At 39.1% G+C, this 22,784-nt stretch overlaps 2 protein-coding genes across 2 annotated transcripts; both read left to right on the top strand.

The window, feature by feature from the left end:
* Positions 1-988: 988 nt before the first annotated feature.
* Positions 989-6,429, top strand: LOC108923473 (mucolipin-3-like). Its single transcript, XM_029254812.1, has 13 exons — positions 989-1,210; positions 1,304-1,471; positions 2,052-2,205; positions 2,408-2,492; positions 2,781-2,877; positions 3,424-3,523; positions 4,012-4,124; positions 4,307-4,456; positions 4,746-4,847; positions 5,186-5,308; positions 5,394-5,600; positions 5,885-6,015; positions 6,291-6,429. The coding sequence occupies exons 1-13, from the start codon at positions 989-991 to the stop codon at positions 6,427-6,429; spliced, it is 1,791 nt and encodes a 596-aa protein (XP_029110645.1).
* Positions 6,430-13,228: 6,799 nt separating this feature from the next.
* On the top strand, positions 13,229-22,784 carry LOC108923470 (lysophosphatidic acid receptor 3-like). The gene is made up of 3 exons (XM_018734238.1): positions 13,229-13,346; positions 14,279-15,048; positions 22,143-22,784. Exons 2-3 carry the CDS (start codon positions 14,301-14,303, stop codon positions 22,469-22,471), a joined length of 1,077 nt encoding a protein of 358 aa, XP_018589754.1. The 5' UTR covers positions 13,229-13,346; positions 14,279-14,300; the 3' UTR covers positions 22,472-22,784.

The following is a 22,784-nucleotide window of genomic DNA, read 5'->3' as shown; positions in this document are numbered from 1 at the left end:
TCTTCTAACTTCTTCTTATCACACAGAACGAAACAAATATGTGGTTTGACCAGGGATGCTCAGTTCTGCACACGCGGCAGTATCTCTCTGAAAAGCTGTGCAGGGACTGTGCTGCACATAGCTTTGCTAGTGTGCGCAGAAGAACGTATTTTATATACACGTCATTTTGCACACAAAGCTCGTTTTATGAAGATGATGTCTACACAACACACTGAGAAAAGTTCCGTCATTTATTGACGCTTCCTTCCAAAGCGACTTACAGTGATTATTGACGAGAGGGTGGGATCGAACATATAACCTTTGGATCCACAGGCAGTGGCTCTACCCCCCCATCAGCTGTTCCTTCTCCTGAGAAGGCAAGCAATTGCATGTGTTTATTACACGTTACAGGTTGACATGCCTTAGAGCACACACACATCATCATATAAATAGTCATGCGCCGCTTAACGACGTTTCGCTTAACGACTGACCGCATACACGACGGTTGTCCCATAAGATTATAATAATAGAGCTAAAAAGTTCCTATTCGACCAGCGACGTCGTAGCGCATCGTGTTAGTCACACGTGCTCGAGGTGCTGCTGTAAACAAACCAACGGCGCTGCCGTGCCGGGCATAGAAAAGTATAGCACATGCACCCTGGTTTATTTACTCTACTTTTTAATCGTTATTTTATAGTGTATTCTTATAAAAAAAAAGTTTACTATGAAACGCTGTACGCCGACAGCAGCGTCATATTAAATCTCGTCTTTATCGCGTCTCTTCACTGCATCGAGGCTATACCGTCTGGGTTCTAAGTACACTCTGCGATCGAGGCTATTCCACGGGGATACGTTCTGAGAACAGTATTATCCCCGTCGTTAAGCGGCGCATGACTAGACATCACATGCAGGGGAAGGAAAAAAAAGGTAACAGATGTAAACATGGACTTTGCACAAGTCTCGAGGCGAGTTACTTCATTTTCTAAGCCGGCAATCATTCGGGTGCGGAATGGAGGAGATGGAAGCCCCCGTGAGTGTGTCTGTGAACCACCTGGATGAGCAGTCTGTCCACACAGACACCGCGCTGCTTCTGCACCTTGATGCTGTTGAGAAGTTTAGGAGTAAATTAAAGTACTTTTTCATGAGTCCTTGTCAGAAATTCAAAGCTCGGGGAAGGAAGCCTTGGAAACTTGTGTTGCAGGTCCTTAAAATGGCCATTATTACAGCTCAGGTGCGGGCAGAAATCTTCTGGATGCATGACTTGAAGCAGTGCTGTGCTGTGTGTGAACAAGTCGGCTCATGAGTCTTGTCACATCTTTTCTAGCTGGTTTCATTTGGGCTCAGTAACCAGATGGTGGTAACATTCAAAGATGGAAATCTGATGTCATTCAGACATATTTTTCTGAAAGGCTATACTGACAGCACCGCTGATACTTATGCTGCTTACACAAAGGATGAAGTGTATGATCGCATCTATTTTATAATAAATCAGGTAGGTACATGTACCATTTTTAAAAATTATATATATTGGGAAAATTTTTACATGTATAAAATTATATATGAAAATATATAATTTTCGTGTATACAATTTGTATACACAATGCTGCAAATGCAAATATACAATTAAATGACTTAATAACGGGGGTGCGGTGGCGCAGTGGGTTGGACCACGGTCCTGCTTTCCAGTGGGTCTGGGGTTCGAGTCCTGCTTGGGGTGCCTTGTGATGGACTGGCGTCCCGTCCTGGGTGTGTCCCCTCCTCCTCTGGCCTTATGCCCTGTGTTACCGGGTAGGCTCTGGTTCCCCGTGACCCCGTATGGGACAAGCGGTTCTGAAAATGTGTGTGTGTGTGACTTAATAACTATATATATAGCCTGTTGTGTGGGATGTTGCTCCTTCTGAGGTTCATATCACCTCTGTCCAAAAATGTTAAATGCAGTAGATCTTGAGGAAGGATTAAAAAAAAAGTGTCATACACAATAAAAATGCATTTCTGTTCAATATAATCAATATTTTTGATACAGTTTTTCAACACCAACATTTTGTTTGTTTGTTTATTCAATTTCAATGTAGTATGTTCACCTGCCAAATCTCACAGTGGGAAACCACGCTTATGTGAAGCATGAAGGAATCTATGGACCACTTTCCCTTTGCCAGGAGTTTTACAGAAAGGGTAACATTTTGCCTGGAAATGAAACATTTGACATTGACACCCAAATTGAAACAGGTAATGTACACAGTGAAACACCAAACACATAAAGCAATCAAAAGTTTGCATTAAAAAAGCAGTCATTTGTTACGTATATTTAAAATTGTTGGCTGCACTTCTTTTTATGACTTACTGGATTTGTTGTAAATATATCCTTCAGCAGGTTTTCATTTCAGTCTGTAGCCTACGATTAAAACACTTTATGTATTGTTCTGGACAGAATGTGTTCAAGTTTACCCAATGCGGCAGATAGATGAAGCTGCAGAAGAAGGAAACTACTTGAATTTCACTTTGAATTTTAAAAGGTTTGTTTTTTTCTTTTTTTTTTTTCAAGTAAAAGGTATCATATAGCCTACATGCAACCTACAACATACAGATTCACATAACCTCTTATTCATGTCACATAACCTCATATTTAACCCTGTTCTAAAGATCCTTTAAAAATACATTTGAATTCTTTTTTCCTAATTTTTCTTTAAACCTTAAGAATTCCAGAATGATAGATTCCAAAGACTCCACTTAATAATTAATCATATATACAATACGTTTTTGGGACGACGGTGTTCTTGAAATACTGCTGTTTTGTATTCCAGGTTATTATCTGTGACTATTTCCTTCACTCTCAAGGCTATAAACCTTCAGACTGTTCGCCATCATGAGCTACCCGACTGCTATGATTTTATGGTTATGGTAGGTCAGGTAACTTTAGTGTTTCTTTCCCAACTGTATAGGGAAAGATTTTCTGCTTATTTATCTAATTTTTTTTTTTTTCATGTAACTTGCAGTGTGAGGTTTGCATATTAAGCTACGTACTGTTATTTGCTCATTTATACAGCTGGGTATAATTTTAGTTGAGCCGACTGGGATAAGTACCTTCCTCAAGGGTACCACAGCAGAAGGTGGGGTTTCTCAAATACAAAGCTACAGTGACAACCCCTGCGACCTGCAAGCTACTTTTTCATAGAACCTTCTAACTTAATGTAATACTGTGGTTTTGAATTCTTCTGTGTGTATATGTATAATTTTTGACATTTAGAAATGATAAAAATATGAAGTAAAAAATGTGTTTAAAAATAGTTAATGACAGTCCGAAGCTGGGCTCTGAAATTTAGACATGGTTACAAGACAAGCTGGACAACTTTTGCAGTGAAAGTTGCCTTGCTAACTCCGATTTGGCAGAGCTCAGCTCTTTGGTTTCTTCAGTTTAAACCTCCACCTGTTGGTTCATTGTCACAGATCACTTTCGATAACACAGCACACAGTGGAAGAATAAAAATTAACCTGGAGAATGATGTTGACATCAATGAATGCAGAGACTGGAATGTCACAGGGGAATGTGAGTCATGTAATTGTTAAGCTAATCATAAATCATTTTTGTTTCTTTTGTCTTCTCAGATATGTGCCCATAAGGTCTGCTTATTTGCTTAGTAAACACATATAAAGTATCTTATGAAATATTTGGGATGTAACAATAGATATAAACATTGCATCTCAGTAAGATTACTTTTTTGCATAAAAACTTGGCGTTTCGAGATGTGTAAGCCTAAGATATGATTCCTATACTGCATGGACCAGGGATTTTGGTCAGCCAGTCACAAATTACTGTAAATGGTTTGGAGAAACATTTGTATGCTCTCTGCTTTGAGGGCTGCACACATTAACCCCTGAGAGCCCTTTACTCCACAGTAAGGCATGTCATTCAATTTAGAAATATCTTTGTATACAATTATAGTAGTGGTTCTCTAAAAAATGAAGAAGAAGTTTGTTTTCGAGGTACGTGGTTGTAAGAATACTCTGGATTTTTTTTCCCCTGATTTTGTTCAGCGAACAGGAACTTCAATTCCACTCTGTTGTTTGATTCCGTTGTTATTCTGATATGCTTGGCATCCCTGGCTCTCTGCTCCCGTTCATTTATAAAGGGGATACAGCTGATGTTTGTAAGTATGAAGAGTTTTGTTAATGCTTGCATTTATGTGTCTTTATGAATTTGTGTGTCATGGTACCCTGACCTCCTGTTATTTGCACTGAATGAAATTACAAAGTCCTGTCTTGTTTTAGAGTTGTGTATGACAGTGGCATTCATTAAGTCAAGTCGTCTGTCTGCTTCCCTTTATATTAGGAATACATTACATTTTTCCAGTCCTTCCATGGTAAGAATGTACCCTGGTCAGACCGGATGGAGTTTGTGAACGGCTGGTATATACTGATCGTTATCAGTGATACCCTAACCGTTGTTGGCACCATCCTCAAAATTGCAATTCAGACAAAGGTAAGCTCTTAAATTGCAGTGCCTCATTTCATTCAGGCACCTTAAATACATTGGTAATATTTTTGAAATCATGGTAATTACTGTCATGCTTTACAAATGACATCGTTTAATAACTATTTACTTATTCCCGTTCCGTCATTTACTACTGTTTCTCTGAATCAGATTGTTGATATAACCTTAGTTATGAAGAGGCTTAGTAAAATATAGATTTTATAGTGTTACGAGAGCAAAAAGTCAGGACTGTCAACGACTAAGCTACTTGTTAATCGTTAACTGTTTTTCGTTATAGAATATAACAAGTTATGATATCTGCAGTATTTTGCTGGGGACAGCAACAATGTTGGTGTGGGTCGGAGTCATTCGTTACTTGGGCTTCTTTAAGAAATATAACGTAAGTTTTGACAGTTATTTATTAGTATTTTTAATGCTCTAAATGCCTGCTAAGAGCTCTTCATTTGGTGCTTGGTCAGCTATTCTGTCCAGACAATGCTTCGCAAATGTTGCATTATTTCATTTTTAGGCAGATGGTTACACAATTACGTTTTACACTGTCTGTAAGACATCGCACATAAACATATCTTTATAACTGTCTTTTAATTTCAGTAACAGTTGTTAACCCGTATGTATTGTATGACCAAGTTCTCTAAACATGCATTTAGTAGGGTTTAATGTATTTTGGTTTGGTCGGCCTCATCAAAGTAAAGATTATTTCTCCTGGAAATTACACAGATTCTCATCTTAACCCTGAGAGCAGCATTTCCAAACGTGATTCGCTTCTGCTGTTGTGCGTCCATGATCTATTTTGGTTACTGCTTCTGTGGGTGGATTGTGCTGGGACCTTATCATGAGAAAGTGAGTCTCCAGTTTAATATGTCACAAGCAGCAAGGCGTTTCTTTCGGTATAAAGCAGAATAACAAGTTCTGTTTCCTCCCCTAGTTTCGAACCTTGAACACCGTGTCAGAGTGCCTTTTCTCCCTCATCAATGGAGACGACATGTTCTCAACATTCAAGAACATGCAACAGAAAAGCTACTTTGTGTGGCTGTTCAGTCGGCTCTATCTGTACTCGTTCACCTCGCTCTTCATCTACATGGTGCTAAGCCTCTTCATTACCCTCATCACTGACACATATGAAACCATCAAGGTAACTTTTTAACATACCTTTTATCAACGTTATATTGAAAAATCAATGGTCACTTGATAGGTAACTGGTCAGAGCCACTGCATTGTAATTGATAGATCAGGGTTTGAATCTTGTTCCTGTGGTTTTAACCTTGAGAACGGCATTCGCCCTGAATTACTCAAATATAAATTGCCCAGCAGTGTAAATGGGTAAATAATTCTCAGTAGCTTAGTGTGTAAACCTAAAACTGTAAATTGGTTTGGAGAAGAGTGTCAACTAAATTCTTTTTTTTTTTTTTTTCACAGCAACGCCAGAAAGATGGTCACCCTAAATCAGATCTCCATGCATTCATGGCAGAGTGCAAAGACATGCCTAATATGGGAAAGTATCATGTAGAGGAGGTGCCAACTCCATGCCTTTTCTGCTTTTATTCTTGGTAAGTCTCAGTGGAGTGGTGACCAACCCTCGTTCCAGCAGTGACAAGACAGGCAAGGCTTTTTAAGGATTTTTTCAAGAAATCAGTTGATCTTCGACACATGCACACACAAGTCTTTTTCTGTAGAACTCAGTTTCCTTTTCATTTTGTACACCTCCTTCTTTACAGTAGAGTGGAACCTATAGTTAAGAACATAAAACAGTTTTTACTGTAATCACTGTTTTAGACACATTTACTCAATGTTTCATCTAATGAGACTACATGTTTACCCTAAGTTTTACTCCTCAGTACAGCTGTGCATATACCAATGCTAGTTCCTTGGTCTATGGTATTGATGCAGTTTCCTTCCTGGAGAACACAAACAAGCATATAAGCAGGTTACCAACAGTGACCAAGCAGCTTCGTTGCAAGTGAATTTTCAACAGAACAAAGCAAAACAAGGTTTACAAAGGACAGTTTGAGTGTATCAGATGCACACTGGGAATTTCTCTCTGAAGGAGACAAGCCAGTTTTCATTGCAGCTTCTGCAGTGTGATTGTGCAGTTGTAACACTGCTCCATGGGGCAATAGCTGACAGCTGTGGGTAAGTGGGAGTGTTTCGGGGAGATGAGACTTGTAATGATGCTGGGTAACTGCAAGAGGGCTCAGTATCCACTGTTTATGGATTCCTGACTCAGAAGCATTTTCTGTGTGCTGCAGCATTACTCAGATCTCAGAACTCTGAACACTTTATTGGCAGTATGTACCGGCAACGGATTAGAAATGTATGATTTACACAAGTAGTTCAATTTAGCCTTTAAGTATCCTTCCTAGTAAATCTGAATTAGAGTTTGAAATTCAATTGTGTTTTACAAAGTTAATGTTTTAACTCAGATTTTGTCCCAATGCTTGCTATTACAGTGCACACCACAGCTCCCAGAATTGGTAACCATACAGTAATGCAAAAAAATGGAACTTAATATTATAGCGTTGTTACCAAAAATTGCTCAGTGCTCATTTTAACATTTTGATTTAACCTTAAGTTACATTTAAATTAAAGTTAATAATGCAATTAACATTACACTAACATTACACACACACACACACACACACACACACACACACACACACACACACACCATCTGAAACCCCTTGTCCCGTACGGGGGAGCCGGAGCCTAACCCGGCAACACAGGGCGTAAGGCTAGAGGGGGAGGGGACACACCCAGGACAGGACGCCAGTCTGTCGCAAGGCACCCCAAGCGGGACTCAAACTCCAGACCCACCAGAGAGCAGGACCCGGTCAAACCCACCCCACCACCATGCCCCCCCTAAAATTAAACTTTAAACTAAATTAATTAAACTAAACGGGAGGTGTAGTGATTAGAGATGCTCTCTCTCACAAGTTTGAATCCAAACTTACTGTAAAATGCTTAAAGGAGATACTTATCTTTTACTGCCCCAGAAAAATATTACTGGGCTGCATGAATTGGTTAATAATTTTAAGTAGCTTAGTATACTGTAAATAAATTTGTAATATGCTTTTGACAAAGGTGGCTGCTAAATAATGGTTTATATTAGCAAAACTTTATAATGCCTGAGAAGTGTGTTGTCTCCACAAACTCCTGTGCAGTGACGATTACTGACTGATTTACCTACTAAACGTGCAAGATTTGTGGTCTTGTTATTGATCACCAGTGCCTATAAACATGAGACAGAAGCTGTAGACACTGTGGAAATGAGATGAATTAAGGCAGTCTCTCACTTTTGTTCAGGTGTGTTTTACTGATATTGACCAGCTGGATGGGTGAACAGAGGTCGTGTTTGGTCTGTGTCAAACAGGCATTTTAGAAAATGGATAGGTGAAGAAAATGCAATTAAAAATAAAGAAATAAACAGGAAAGTATTTGTATCTTTGGAAATTTGTAACACCGTCGTTTATAATGAAAGGAGTTTGTGTATTAGGCAGCCAGGCATTTATTTTCAGTGTCTTTGAGATGCTTTTGCTTTTTTATTTTTCATGCTCTAATTTTTAATTTCTCAAACAGTATAGGGCAATTTCTAACATGTACTATGTTTGCATTTTTGCACTGATACTTTTCTGTACTCATCAACCATGAGTTGTGACAAAAAGATCCTTGAAACTTTCTTGTGTAAAATGTAAAAATATCTTACAGACAGGGTTTTTTTTAAGGTACCGAATGTGACATTTTAAGTATTCCATAGAATAATGTTTTTCACTTCATAATCCTCATGGTTTGTCTTCATGAAGAAGTCATTGTAGTTTTGATGAGTTTTACAGTTTTTGCAGATTTATGTTGTGACGTAAGAAGAAGTTAGTGCAAAATCTCAAGGGCTGTATTCCTGTTCTAAAGAAAACAGTGTTTTTTGTTGTTCCAATGAGAATGTACACAATCTGTCTGTCATCAGAAGATTGCTTCCTCTCGCTGAGGCTAGCCCACTGTGGCATGAGAAATGAAATTAGTGGTCAGAGAAATGTGGACACACCCTGCGATGTGCTGATTACAGGGAGATGCTGGCCTACACTGGGAAAAGACCTTTGATTACAGTCGCCTTCCAAATAAATCACCAGCTGTCCCTACAAACTCAAATGCTGTAGTAGCACAAAGTTCAAAGTGCTTTTATGATTCACTCTTTAAGAATGAATTCATACTGTATAATGTAAAAGATACGATGCGAAGCTTGAGATTTCTGCTACGAATCCTTAAGCATTACATTACCTTGTTATCATTTTTATTTGTTTTTTATGAAAGATACATTTAACCAAGATGATTTAAGATTTCAAGGTAAACACAACACACACAAGTGCTAAAATGTGTAAAAGTACAGCAGTACTGTGGTTAACACAAGAGCTAAATGGAAGAGATGCACAGATCAGTCTCAAAATGCCATCCTCAACAGTTTCACCTTATTCTTTACAAACCAACCATGCAGACTGAAACTATTTCCATCGCCATTTCCCTTTCAGTGTTAGATTACATCACATCAGCTACCTGCACCAACTTGTCATATGTGGCTCATTAGGTGTAGGGGCCCATAAAGCAATCCACACCTCCAGTTTATTGCTTAAGACTAATTTTAACCCATGAACAACACTGGTATCATCGTATCATAAACCATTAAAGTCTATTGTGAACTGGGCCAATTCCCTTCAGCTGTTGGGTTTCTCTTAATGTATTTGTCTCACTTAAAACAGCTGAAGTATGCTTTCCAATAACTTCCGTTTATAAAATCTTCACCTATATACAGTATATTATTATAATGTATCACATAAAGTAGTTTGACCTAAATCTACTTGTTGAGGCAGGTGCAGTTACTCGTAAAAACGTGAATTTTTTTTATACTGCTGGTTTAGTCCACCTGAACTGCATGATTTCACTTCTACAAAAATAGCGGTTTTCAGTTCAAACAACCGGTTCTTGTTCCATGTGTTAATACAACCACAAGGTATTCATGTTTAAACACAAACTTGTTGAAGAAGTTTCAGATATCTTTTTAATATTGATTCTTTCCTAGAGGATTTTATGTTAAACACTGGATCAAGTTTTACACCAATAAATGACTAGCAGCTTGAAACGAATAGATAATGAACACGCTTTGTATTTAGTCAGTGTTCTTAGACTATCATTTCTAATAAAGCAAAATAGAGTGTCTTGTGTTCCAGTTCCTGTTTCTATATAGCTTAGCTTTATTTTTAGCAAATATCAAGCCTAAGCCAAGGGCAGAGCTAAAAACTGCTTGGCCCCTACCTTTGTGTCGTTAGCAATTCATTTACTTCCTATGCTTCTGAAAATTTATTTTTAAAGTTTTATTTGAAGTGGTAATACTATGGAAAATTAATGAACAAAAATTATACCATTATACTTATTAGCAGAGTTTAACAGCAAAGAAAACAAAAAAATTTCTTAAGAAGCAGATAAAAATGGAGGAAAAAACACAGACAATAGGTGGAAATGCAACTTAAATAAAAAATAGTGCAGTATGGTCCATCTGTATATTCATCTGTACATACTGTAATGTACAGTATATTCCACTTTCCTAGTTTTATGAATATGCAATTCACTTCCACTGTATTTACAGCACGAGTTTATTATTCCTTAGCACTAGTGATGAATAACGATATGAAGAATGCTGCAAAGGTTTTTGGGATAAATCAACAATCAGAATTGATTTGTGATTGGTGCAGAGAATACATTTTTTTCCGCTTGTTTTAATTTAGCTGTAAAGTAGCTGAAGATTAATAAAAGTGTTAAAATGAAAAGTTTTCTTATTTACAATATGTAAGATTTTTACATAATCATACCCAAAATAAATTGTTTAAACTTTTACTGACTGTGGGTAATAAAGAAAGTTGAAAGTGGGCTGGAGTTGAGAAACTCTAAACATACTTATGAGTATGTTATAAAGAGGTTTTAACAGTAATGTAGTTTGAAGCTAATAAAAAATAATAAAAGTGTTACACTGCAATATAGTTGTGTCAACTCTGGGGTATATCATGTCACACTCCCTGTGCTTCCAGCACTGTACCCTGCACTGGACAAGCAGCTATTGATAATGAATACAAAAAATTGATAGTATTTTGTATTTTTATAACTTTGTCTGAGGTTCTTACAGAACTTTACCCTTCAGTAAGTGACGAGATATTATGAATAGACTTCCAGTCCAAACTGTCTTCATCAGGTGAAGATCCAGTGTAGTAACTGTCAAATGCTTCTATGTATCTAAATGTCTATTTTAATATGATGCAGTTTAAAGGTAAGCCTATTAAATTGAATTATTCATCATCTGTTTTAAAGTCCGCAGAATTCAACCAGAACACGAGGTCAATTCTAACTGAAGATAGCTGAGGACAGAAGCTACAGGACTTCCTGGTACAGTTCTGCGAACAATCATGAAACACTTCTTCAGACAAGAGGAGAAGTGCAAGAAGAATACAAAAAAGCGGAGTTGTTTCTGTTTTTCAGTTTTTAATAACAAAGAGTAGTCATTGCATTTAGATTTTAATTGAAAATTATTTAAGAGGATTAAGCAGCATTAGCAAATGTTACATCTGAAATTTTTAAAAATATAATGCTCAGTTAGTATTATTAGGTTGGCGCTGGGGTGCCGTTGCTGTTTTCTGCACAGCAAGAGAAGAATTTGTTCTTTTTTCTCCTAGTCTAAGGAGTTTAGCGAATTTTACTTCTCTCTGTTGGGCTTTACTATCAGATGTCATCCTGTTGTAAGTTCTTAAAATCAAGATGGGAGTACATCACAGATATAACTACAGGGTACTTAGGCTAAAATCAATCTTAAATTTGACCTTAAATTAAATGTCTTCAGTCACACTTTTCTTGTATATGTGATAAACATCCATTAATATGTATAATGACAGAAGTAGTGGGATAGTACAGTGGCACAGCGAGTAGTGCTGCTATCTCACAGCGCCTAGGTAGTGCGAGAGGACATGGATTCAATCCCCGCTCAGTCTGTGTGGAGTTTGCTTGTTCTCCCCTTGTCTGCGTGGGTTTCCTCCGGGTGCTCTGGTTTCCTCTTGCAGTCCAAAGACATGCTGTTCAGGTTCCCCTATAGTGTGTGAGTGACACAGAGTGTGTTCTACTAAGTGACCCAGTGTAAGTAGTGTATCTAGCAGTGTAAGTCACCTTGGTGAATAAGGTGTGTGGGCAAGTAACACTACATAGAGTTCATTGGAAGTCGCTTTGGAGAAAAGCGACCGCTAAATAAATAAGTGTAAATGAGGAATTCATTTAGATTGTTGTAAGCACCTAAAACGGGAGTCGACAGGAAGCCAGCAGAAATGCGGCCTAACTATAAAAGCTTGCGCACATCCAGTAGTGGCCAGAGTAGTTACTGAGCAGTTTGCACACACCCTGAGTCCATGTGTGTGTGTCCACTGAATGTGAGCTGTAGTGTCATTCTCAGGGTTACTGTTAGTGCCTCAACTGTGAATGGCATTTGTCTCATTGTCTGTGATTGCTCACCTATTCACATTTTGCTTAATAAATACTGAAAAATCTTTAATTTGTCTCCTTTTTCTGCCTTCTGGAAACCAGGACAGTGGTGAATAAGAGGTCCAACACATCCATTTATCCACCCATGGATTACACCATGAGGGTTGTTTACATTCTCCTTTGCCAAAGCAGCCATCACTGTATGTTCAGCAATGATCAGACACCAGTTTACAAGCTGATTTCTGTGCCTGTTTCCAATTAGCATAAATTGATTCCCAGGTGCGTTCAACAGACAAACAAACAAACACATTGTATTATCCAGAGAAGAAGCATATCTGTAAGGGTCATATATGTATTTGAATGTGATAAAATTTACAGTCATGTGGAGGAAGGCCAGTGTCTGTGTTGGCAGAATACAGGATTTTTAAATTCCGGTACTACTCGCGAGTCTTCGGTTTTTGATATGCGAAGCTGCAGACAGCTTTGATAATTTGCCTTTGTAAATGCTATTTAGTCGTTTCCAGGAAAGAGCTGATCATAAAGTTCATACAATTCATATCATCCTTTGTCTATTGCAGAATGCACGGGTCCAATACGTCCCCTTCACTCTGGATTTCGTTCTTAAGTTGCCACCAACTTCGTCTTTGTAACATTTAGGTAATATTTACATCAGTAGTAAGCTGTGTTCCGACAGGAATGTAAGTTAACACACAGGAAGCAGTAGAATTGCAAAGTCTGGATGAATCGTGAATGAGGATTCTAGTCATTCACCACAAGTGTCCCTTGTTTCATAACTTTTGTCACTGTGGGAAACAAGACTGGTGTCTGAAAACGAAGACTAGTCCAATTACCATTAAGATAATAGTGTTAGCATTAGACTAGTAGACTACTACAGTATTGGCAATGGGACGGAGTTTTACACCGCTGCTCGGGGAAACATTAGGCTGAACTCAGTATTGGGGAAGCAAAATGGTGTAGAAAAAAATCATGCTAAGACTGCTGTAAAGCAGCATATTAAACGACACCTGAAACGTTCCTCTTCAAAAAAAAAAAGATACAGACACTGCGGAAAACAATGTTCCAACGACCCGCGGACTGAACCGCCTATTTGTTCAGCTTGAACCCGCAGGGCCTCAGCGACAGCCTCACCTCTGGCACGCCGAGGCGCAGCGTTAACCAACCCTCGCGCGCGCACGCGCACTCGCACGCCCGCGCACGCCCGCGCTCGCAGCATCACGAAACCAGTTCTACCGTGTCGCCCGAGAGTCTCTCGCTGCTCGTCCGCGAGCGGAATGGACAGGGTGGCGGGCCAGCGCCGTGCCCAAAGCCTCCGCGCTCTTCTCGACAAAACAGCAGAGGACAAATAAACAGTATTGACCAGGTGAGTTCGTTCTGCGGTCACTCATCGTTGCCTGTGCGTGACTACAAGTTTTCTTCTCGTTTTGGTTCGGTTCAGTCGGTGCGCCGTACGGTAATAATGCCGCCTCAGGAATGTATTACTAACTCGGTCATGTCAAAGGAACATATTCCCCTAGTTGGGTAGCGCCTGCAGTAGCCGGGCCGGTAATCCTACATTTTTTAAAAGAACTTTTCTCCTTTTCCCCCCAAACTTCACTGAATAGAAGACTAAATAATACATGTCGCGTTCAGCTTAAGACGTACAGATTTGTCTCCAGTTTCAATTTGGAATCTTTTTTTTTTTTTGCAGACAGTGAGTGAACTATGTCCTGCGCACATATCTTTATAACCACACATTCATGTTCAGATAATACACTAGTAAAAGAGTTGTACACAAAGCAGACAAACACAGAGAACTTTTTTTGCAAATATTAAGGTTAGTTTTCCATCTGTGATTTCTAAACTATGTGCTGATAATAAATATCGTAGTAAGTACAGTAGTGGAGTTTATATGAATTTGCCAGCTTCTAAAGTGAGCAGCAAGCCTCAGACTATCAGCTAATTACTTGTAAAAATATTAAGTTTAGTATGACTGTGATGACTGTATTTATTTACGTATTATTCAGTGTTTTTTTTTGGGGGGGAGGGGGCTGATACAGGCTGACGCAGCTATAAATAAAACTGTCACTTAAGTATTTATGTATCAATGTAATCACTATCATTACCTGTAGTAGTTGTACTCCGCTTATGTTTAATGACTGCGCACTATTGTGGTGTTGATGCCTTTGTTCAGCGCAGAAACTTAAATGATATGCATATCATACAGTTATACATTTGACTTGCATCTTACTTGGTTGGAAACCCTTGACTGCAACTAAACAGAAGGTGACCTATGTGCCCTTTTGTTTCCATCAGTGTTTGCAAGAGCCGCTGCAAGATGGCCAATCTGACCATATGCTACTCTGACCAACCCATGGACTTTTTCTACAACTTCAGTAGCAACAACAGCCAGAAAAATGAGTGGGATTCTAAGCAGCTTATTGTTGTCCAGGTTTTTGGGTCTGTCTTCTGCTTCTTCATCCTCGTATCCAACGCCATGATCATTGCAGCTGTGATTACAAACAGGAGGTTCCATTACCCATTTTACTACCTCCTTGCCAACCTTGCAGCATCAGACTTTCTTGCTGGAATTGCTTACATTTACCTTATGTTTAACACAGGTGAAGTGTCCAGACAGCTCACTGTGTCACTATATTTTTTCCGTCAGGGCCTGCTGGACACAAGCCTCTCAGCTTCACTAGCTAATCTGCTAGTGATTGCATTAGAGCGCTACATTTCTGTAATGAACTGGAAAGTCCACAGCAATCTTACAAAACGACGAGTGACATTGCTTATTGTGTTGGTATGGACTGTTTCTATATTTATGGGTGCTGTGCCCAGTCTGGGTTGGAATTGCATCTGCAGCCTGGAATTATGCTCCAAATTGGCCCCCATATACAGTAGGAGCTACCTGGTGTTCTGGTCACTATCCAACTTGTTACTCTTCTTGGTAATGGTGACAATCTATTTGAGGATATACATGTACGTCAAGAAAAAAACATCTGTTCTGTCCTCACACACTAGTGGCTCAATAAACCGCAAGAGGACTCCAATCAAACTCATTAAGACTGTAATGACGGTTCTAGGTGAGTCCGAGTTTCCTTTCTGAACATTTTCTATTTTTGAAACACCTTTTTAAACATCACTGGTGTTTCAAATATTGAGTGCTTAATCTAAGCTCTTTTGAAACAAAAAAGTATTAATGGAAAGTTGTTCTTTTTGTAGGAAAGAATTGCAGTATTTACACAATGTAATATAAAATAAAAACTGATTGATTTGTATTAGAAATTTTGCTTTTGGAAAAACACAGCTTGTTTTATCAGGTTAGCAGAAGTTGTGGTATCTCAGTCTGTTGTCTACAGACTGCTTCTGCATTTGGCTGGATTTGAATCTTTACACACACAAACAAGTCAAATCATGTTTGATGGACTCATGAAGATAATTACTGCTAAAAGAAATGGCAAACACCAAACAGATTCATTATGATGGCAGGAGATAATTATAAATACAGCCTGAGAAGACTTGTTTCAGACATAATGTTCTTCATGAAAGTTATTTTTCCTTTAATTTGTAATATGCATATCTAGGGGTTCTCCAGTTTCGAAGCAAGACTAATTTTTCCACCCAGTATTTGTGCATAGCTTCTCTGCGTACTGTTGCTAATATTTTTTGGTTCTCCCAATTCCTGACAAGTTTTCACATCCCTGGTATATGTAATGTGGGCATTGAACATGACTGTACCTCATGCTAAATGATATTACAATAGGCCCTTTCTGAAGCAATGGCAATAGGCCAGAAGTTTTGCATAGCTTCTAAATAAAGCTGGTATTACGGCAGGACTCAAAATTTTCCTCATTCAATTCATTCTTATTATTTTTCTGAAAACAAAACAAATACAATTTATGTATGCTTGCTTCCCTTACATTGCAGGCATTATTTGTTCCTGAAGATGTGCTCTTAAAGTGAATTCTAATTTAGCGCACTCCTAATTGTCATTAATTCAAACTGGAAATGTTTTTTTCACCAAACATCCTAAATTTGCTGTCTTAACTCTTAAACACAGAGAAAATATAATTGAAAACCAAGTCCATAATATCAGAATCCTTCTGAACACCTTTAAATTCAGGCTTAAGACTCGCATGCTAAAAACTGCTTTCATAAAACACATTTATGTGCTCCTTTTTTCTCTCCCTTTACTCTCCCTGCTCATCATTTACCTTATGGTTATATTGTCATTTCATCCAGCTTTTCTTGGACAGTACGGTGTAGCTTTGATCTGTGGGTTCAAACATAGGTTTCAATCTCACTCGGTCTGTGTTCGTCATAGTCATAGTTTACATGTTCTTCATGTGTTGCATGAGTATGTTACGGGCGTTCCAGTTTTCTTCCACAGTCCAAAGCTGTAAATTTGTTTTGAGTAGCGCTGCTGTTTCACAGTGCTTGGATGGTGCATGAGGATGTGGGTTTGAGCCTTGCTCAGTCAGTGTGGAGTTTAAATGTTCTCCCTGTGTATGCATGGGTCTCATCTGGGTGCTGTGGTTTCCTTCCACAGTCCAAAGACATGCTGTTCAGGTGGATCGGTGACTCTAAAAATCACCCATAGTGAGTAACTGAGCGAAAATGTTTTTCACAGGTGTATGGATAAGTAACTCATTGTAAGTAGTGTATGTAGCAGTGTAAGTCACCTTGGGTGAATAAGGTGTGGGCTGATATTACTACACAGTGTTTATTGGAAGTTGCTTTGGAGAAAAGAATCAGCTAAATGAAGTAAGGTAGGTGATTTGGTAACTCAGTTTAGGGTTATTATCTATAACCAGTGGATCTGTTGTGCTTTTACTGTTGTAATTTTTAAAATAATGATTTTTTTTGTATTTTTTACTGGAACTGATTAATCAGAGCACTATCTAAGCTTTTTCTTACAATTCTATTACTGTAATCACTCTTACAGGTGGAACCCTCTCTGCCAAGGTGTTTGTAAAGATCATTTGCAATTAACTTTTTGAACTTTTAGCATTTTTTAGATTTCTCTTTACTTTAGATCTAATTATTCATAAACATGACAATGAGTTACAAGAGATATGAGATATGTGTAAGCTGACAGATGGCTACGACGAAAATAAAACATCCACAAGAAGTTTCACCCCCTGGGTCGCCAGTGTTGTGTGTTGAAATTTCTGTTTCTGTTTCTCATATGAGTAGCTGCGGTATAGCTTACATTTGCTTGTATTTCCTAATTCTTATGAAAGGAGGTTTTAAATTCTACATTACAGTAATTTTGGTGTTCCACAAGAATGTTTTATGAAGGGATAGGAGAGACAGTAAAGCATGTATTTTTCTTCTGTATCCATCAGTTAAGTTAATCGATTAGTTAAAGTGCAAATAAGGACTTTACTACATATTTTTTCGATTAAAAACTATTATTTGTGGGATCTTAATTCAGTTATCAGTACTTGTTTTATTCAACACAGGGTGAGAACAACATGCAGGTAGAGACAGTGCACTGAGCCATTGCAAATATGTCTACAAACTTAAAGCTAGGGGTCAAGGTCAAAAGGTTATAATATATAAAGGTCATACCCCTGAAGCCTGGTGTAGCAAGGTGTTTCTCAACTATAGATAATTCTGTCTGTAGTTTATTCTCCTTGTCTAGGGCTGCAGTAAAGTTTTGTAGTTGCAGGTATTCATCACAGTCTCTATTGCAGAGGTCACATTATTCGGTTGGATATTAAAACTCATCATTCAAACTCATCAGCTGATAAAAATGATATACCTAACATCTCTTTAGACAACCATTTATGGAGCCCAATTTCACAAATAGTTGGGGAATCTGTGCTGAGGTCAATGGTCACCATAAAGTTGTAAATATGAGTTCATATTTACAGTTTTAATTTGATATGTAATGATTAATGTTTGGGGGGTGCGGTGGCGCAGTGGGTTGGGCCAGGCCCTGCTCTCCAGTAGGTCTGGGGTTCGAGTCCCGCTTGGGGTGCCTTGCGACGGACTGGTGTCCCGTCCTGGGTGTGTCCCCTCCCCCTCCGGCCTTATGCCCTGTGTTGCCGGGTAGGCTCCGGTTCCCCGCGACCCCGAATGGGACAAGCGGTTCTGACAATGTGTGTGTGTGTGATTAATGTTTATTAACCCAGGCTTGGCCGGGTCCTGCTCTCTGGTGGGTCTGGGGTTCGAGTCCCATCCTGGGTGTGTGCCCCCCCACTCCAGCCTTGCGCCCTGTGTTGTTGGGTTAGGCTCCGGTTTCTGCGACCCTGCTGAGGACAAGCGGCTTTAGCCAGAGTGTGATTTTTGATTTCTGTAACACTTTATTTTTTAAGACATTTTTTGTGCAATTATACTTATTGTGCCAAATATTTAAGTAATATTACATTAGGAATTTCAACACTTGAGGCTTATAGAGTCACAGATTCCGTAAGGAAGAGAATGCGGTGAATTAGACGCTTCTGTCACGCGGAACACAGGGAGCGAAACGGCTGAACCCAAGTGCAGCGTTGTTCGTTAGACGTTGAGGGAAGAGGCAAGGTCTCAAAACCAGGGACAGGCGAAGGGTCGGTCGATCGGCGAACAGGACAGGAACGAGGATCCATGGACGTGGTCGGAAAACAAAGCAAGGAGTCAAAAAACTGGAGATCGTGGACAGAGCAAGACTGTAGTAATACGAGGAAGGGCGGTTGTCCCAAACGAGATTCTGCAACGGTACGGGAGCTGAAGAGGGTCTTTATAGGGTGAGTGATTACTCATGAGCTAGTGCGGAGTCAGGTGTTGTTGCTTGTGTTGTGGGCGTGGACATGATAGCTGCATTGTGACATACAGAAGTTATCTTCATCTGTGGCTGTAAAATAAATATTTAAGTAGGATGCACATAAAAAGGATCCTATAAACCCTTTGTTTCTGTTTGTAAAAGGTTTACCTTTATGCCAACCTAAAAATATCCATGAATAATTAGAAAATATCGACTATCCAGGGACCAGTGATGAAACTCTAATAAAGCTAGCTGCATTTCCCAGAATACCCTACACAGTATATAGCTGTATTTCCCAGAAATTATATGGAGGAGTTCACAGGAGATACCGACCCCTCGCCTACCTGTACAAGCTGAGAGTCATCTATATTTATTATGTAAAAAAGTAAATAGTTTAAAGGCACTTTAAAAAGTAAATATTTCCTTAACACTTTTCTCATGTACAGCTTTCAGAACTGGATACAATTACTAGAGTTTTTCACATTATGAGGTTACTGTGCTTCTCCACACTGTTTCTCAAAAAGATAAGAGAGATGTGTAGGAGTTGCCCCTTTCTGGTACAGAATGTCTTCTACTGAGCTTTATAATTATCTAACACAAGTCGGCTGTTCACAGAGGCAAGATGAACAGAGACAGGTGGACTGACCGTGCAGTGTTGCTTTGCGGAAGGTTTGCATTTGCATATCCACTGGAGCTTTAAGAAACCTTAATGTGTTTGAGGGGGCCCTCGCTCTGCTAGTTCACGGAATGTTATCAATACTTTGAAAAAGAGCTCTCCTTCAACCTGTTGGGTTGGTGCCTCCATTATCACATCTTCGTTTGCTAAAATTGGTTTAAGAACAGCTAACAATTTAAAACGATGAGGCCGAGATACTTGGTTCTCTATTCAGTTTAATCATAATGTTGAAGCACAACAGAACTGCCTAATGAAACTGTGCTCCTTCTGCTATACTTGGTTTTTTAATTTAATTACTACATTTACTAATTATTTAGTACCTATGAGTGATGATATGCCAAATATTTACGTCCAAGCTCAACTTATTTATTACAACAAAATCTTAAGTAATCAAGACTATATCAGAAAATAGAAATACTGTAATGAATGTCAGATTCATGGGCCTGTGGTAACTGAGTTCACAGAATGTTCTGTGTTTGAAATGGTGATGTAATAAAGTTAGGGCAATGTGTATGCGTATATTGTACCATATGTTTGTGAGGTTTTGCAAGGTTCTCACCCTTCCGCAAAAAGAAGGACATTTTTAGGCTGGGTGTGGAATCTAAATTCTCTTTTTCTGTCAATATGCTTTGCAAAGGCCTGGTTTGATGTGAGTGGGGTCAGGGGCTATGGAAAAGTGAAAATGTTTAGTTCTGTTTTTGGAAGCTTCCCACTTACTTCACCATGTCTATTGTTCAGTTAATTCCTAATCCCATTGACTGACATATGTCATGGAAATGGAAAGTTTAAATCCTTATATAAATAATGATATGGTTAATTAAAAAAAATGATCTGCGTCCCTTCAAATTCTTTTTTCTACCGTGGTTGAACTTTGTAATTGCTCCCCGTCTAGAGTGGATGAATAATCCTAGTTCACCCGACCCTGTTCTTAATTAAAGGATAAGAAATGTCATTATGTTGTATGTTTGTTATGCATCTTGAAAGTGTATATTTTACCATATCCATATGGCACTCTGTAATGAATGCTTATGAAATGTAAGCATATGCCATTGATAGGCTGCATCTAGTGATTAAAGGGTTTGGTTGCATACATATTTCGGGAGTATACAGTGCATCACAGATGAGCCCTGTTTTATGGATTTGAGGAAAAGCACATATTATGTAACGACATACCATAACACCTGTATTTTGAATGTGTATTCCGCATTTCTAGGGTGGGTGTCTTAAAGCACCTGGGCTGTGTACATGTTCTCCCCATGTTCACGTGGTTTTACATCGGGTGCTCCGGTGTCCTCCCATGGTCTAAAGACATGCGTTTCAGATGGATTGGTGACTCTAGATTGCTTGCAGTGTGTTAATGCGTGTGTGAATATATGTGTGACTACCTTGCAATGGATTTGCATCCTGTCCAGGGTGTACCCTGCCCAGCTAGCAACCTTTGTTTCCCGGCTAGGCTCTGGACTGCTGCAGCCCTGCATTAAGAGAAGCAGTTGATGATATTAAGTGAGTAAGGAGTATTCTGATCTCTGATATAAGAATTATACATTCAAGTCACTGTAGTAGAAATCTATGTAATGGTTCACAAAGACTCAGGTGTATCTGTAGTGAGCAAGGGTGTGTCAACTTTCAGGATCAGCCTTGTTTCTGTTCTGTGTTATATTTGTGCGCAGAGCAGCAGATAAATAAGGCAGGTTCCTACAAGTTCTGTTTCCAGCGTCAACATAATTTCATTGAATAGCTGGGTTTCTGCTTCTGCGTGTTTGCCTGAAGTCATAAACTGGATTTCTGATAAAATGTAGGTTGCGTAGACAAAACAGGTGACAAAGCAGCCTTATCTTGAGGCAAAACTGTTCATGAGCTATAAGCCTCAAACAATCGAAGACTAAATACAGTACGTTTTGTGGGTAGATTTCCTGAAAAAATATAAATCTTTTGTCAGTGTCTGGTTCAGTCTTGTTGTAGTCTTTGCAGATCTCTTCAGAATCCTTTTTTTTTCCATCAGTTAGTTCTTTTAGTGTTATAAATTGTACTTTTAATATCTTAATTTACCCTACCATTCCTCAGTGTATTATTGTTCATTCCTAGGGTACACACAGACATTTATATATGACTTTATAGCTGTAAATATGCATACATGTACATTTACATTTACATATATAAATTCTGAAGTATTTAAAATAGCTTTTCTTTTTTTTGGAAGATTAACCTATGCATGGTACAATACTGTGAAAAATGATATGTAGTTACATTACATCCTTGTTTAAAATTTGAGATATACACACACACACACACACACATTTTCAGAACCGCTTGTCCCATACGGGGTCACGGGGAACCGGCGCCCAACCCGGCAACACAGGGCGTAAGGCTGGAGGGGGAGGGGACACACCCAGGACGGGACGCCAGTCCGTCGCAAGGCACCCCAAACGGGACTCGAACCCCAGACCCACCAGAGAGCAGGACTGTGGTCCAACCCACTGCGCCACTGCACCCCCCAATTTGAGATATACTGTCACTCAATTACTTTTTCATGTCTGTGTTCTTTATTATGCTTTTCATTTTTTGAAATTGGGGCATGCATTGAATATAAAACAGTGCATATTTAGTATTTGTTATTCATATACAACAAATTTTATTTTAAATTGAATGGATTCCCTTTATAGACAAAGTTTAAGTTGTGTTGCTTGGTTTTTACTGAGTACGGCAACTAAGGTTCTCTCCACCTGAATTTTTATGTGTTTTTTGTCTACTAGGGGCCTTTGTGGTCTGCTGGACCCCAGGACTGGTGGTGTTATTGCTGGATGGTATAAACTGCCAAAGCTGTAATGTTTTGAGCTTCAAGCGTTGGCTACTCCTCCTGGCTGTGCTCAACTCGATCATGAACCCCATCATCTACTCTTATAGAGATGAGGAGATGTGGATGACCCTGAAGAACCTGCTTCGCTGTGTTTGCAGTGGGACCCGCAGGCAGAGGTCTTCTAGGGCCAACACCTGGGCAATGGGCTCCATGCAGGAACCCAGCAATACTCAGTATACCTCAGAGGACAGTAAAAGCTCCATAAAGGTAATGCTTCAGAACTAAGGTCATCTCGTGACATGTCATCGGGAAGTAAATGGCAGACCGGTTTAGTTGTGTCTCAGTAGGGAGGCCATGTGTGGAGCAATCCCTCAATTCATTGCAAAAGTCCACAGACCACTCCACAGACAGCTGGACTTGTTTCAGCAAGGACAGTTTAACTGAGCACCGTGTTTGCCCAGCAGGAAGAAGGTGATGGACTGTTTACAGTCTTCTCAGAACCTCATTGAGGACCTCTTGATTTTAAAAATGGAAAAATCCACTGTATAATTTCTTTTTTTTTTTACCTCAAAAGATTTTATTGTGTTCTTTATTTTAA

Source organism: Scleropages formosus, chromosome 9, assembly GCF_900964775.1.
Source record: "Scleropages formosus chromosome 9, fSclFor1.1, whole genome shotgun sequence".
In the NCBI taxonomy this organism is placed as follows: Eukaryota; Metazoa; Chordata; class Actinopteri; order Osteoglossiformes; family Osteoglossidae; genus Scleropages; species Scleropages formosus.
Note: the sequence above shows the minus strand (reverse complement) of the source record. Positions and strands in the feature narration are given on the sequence as shown.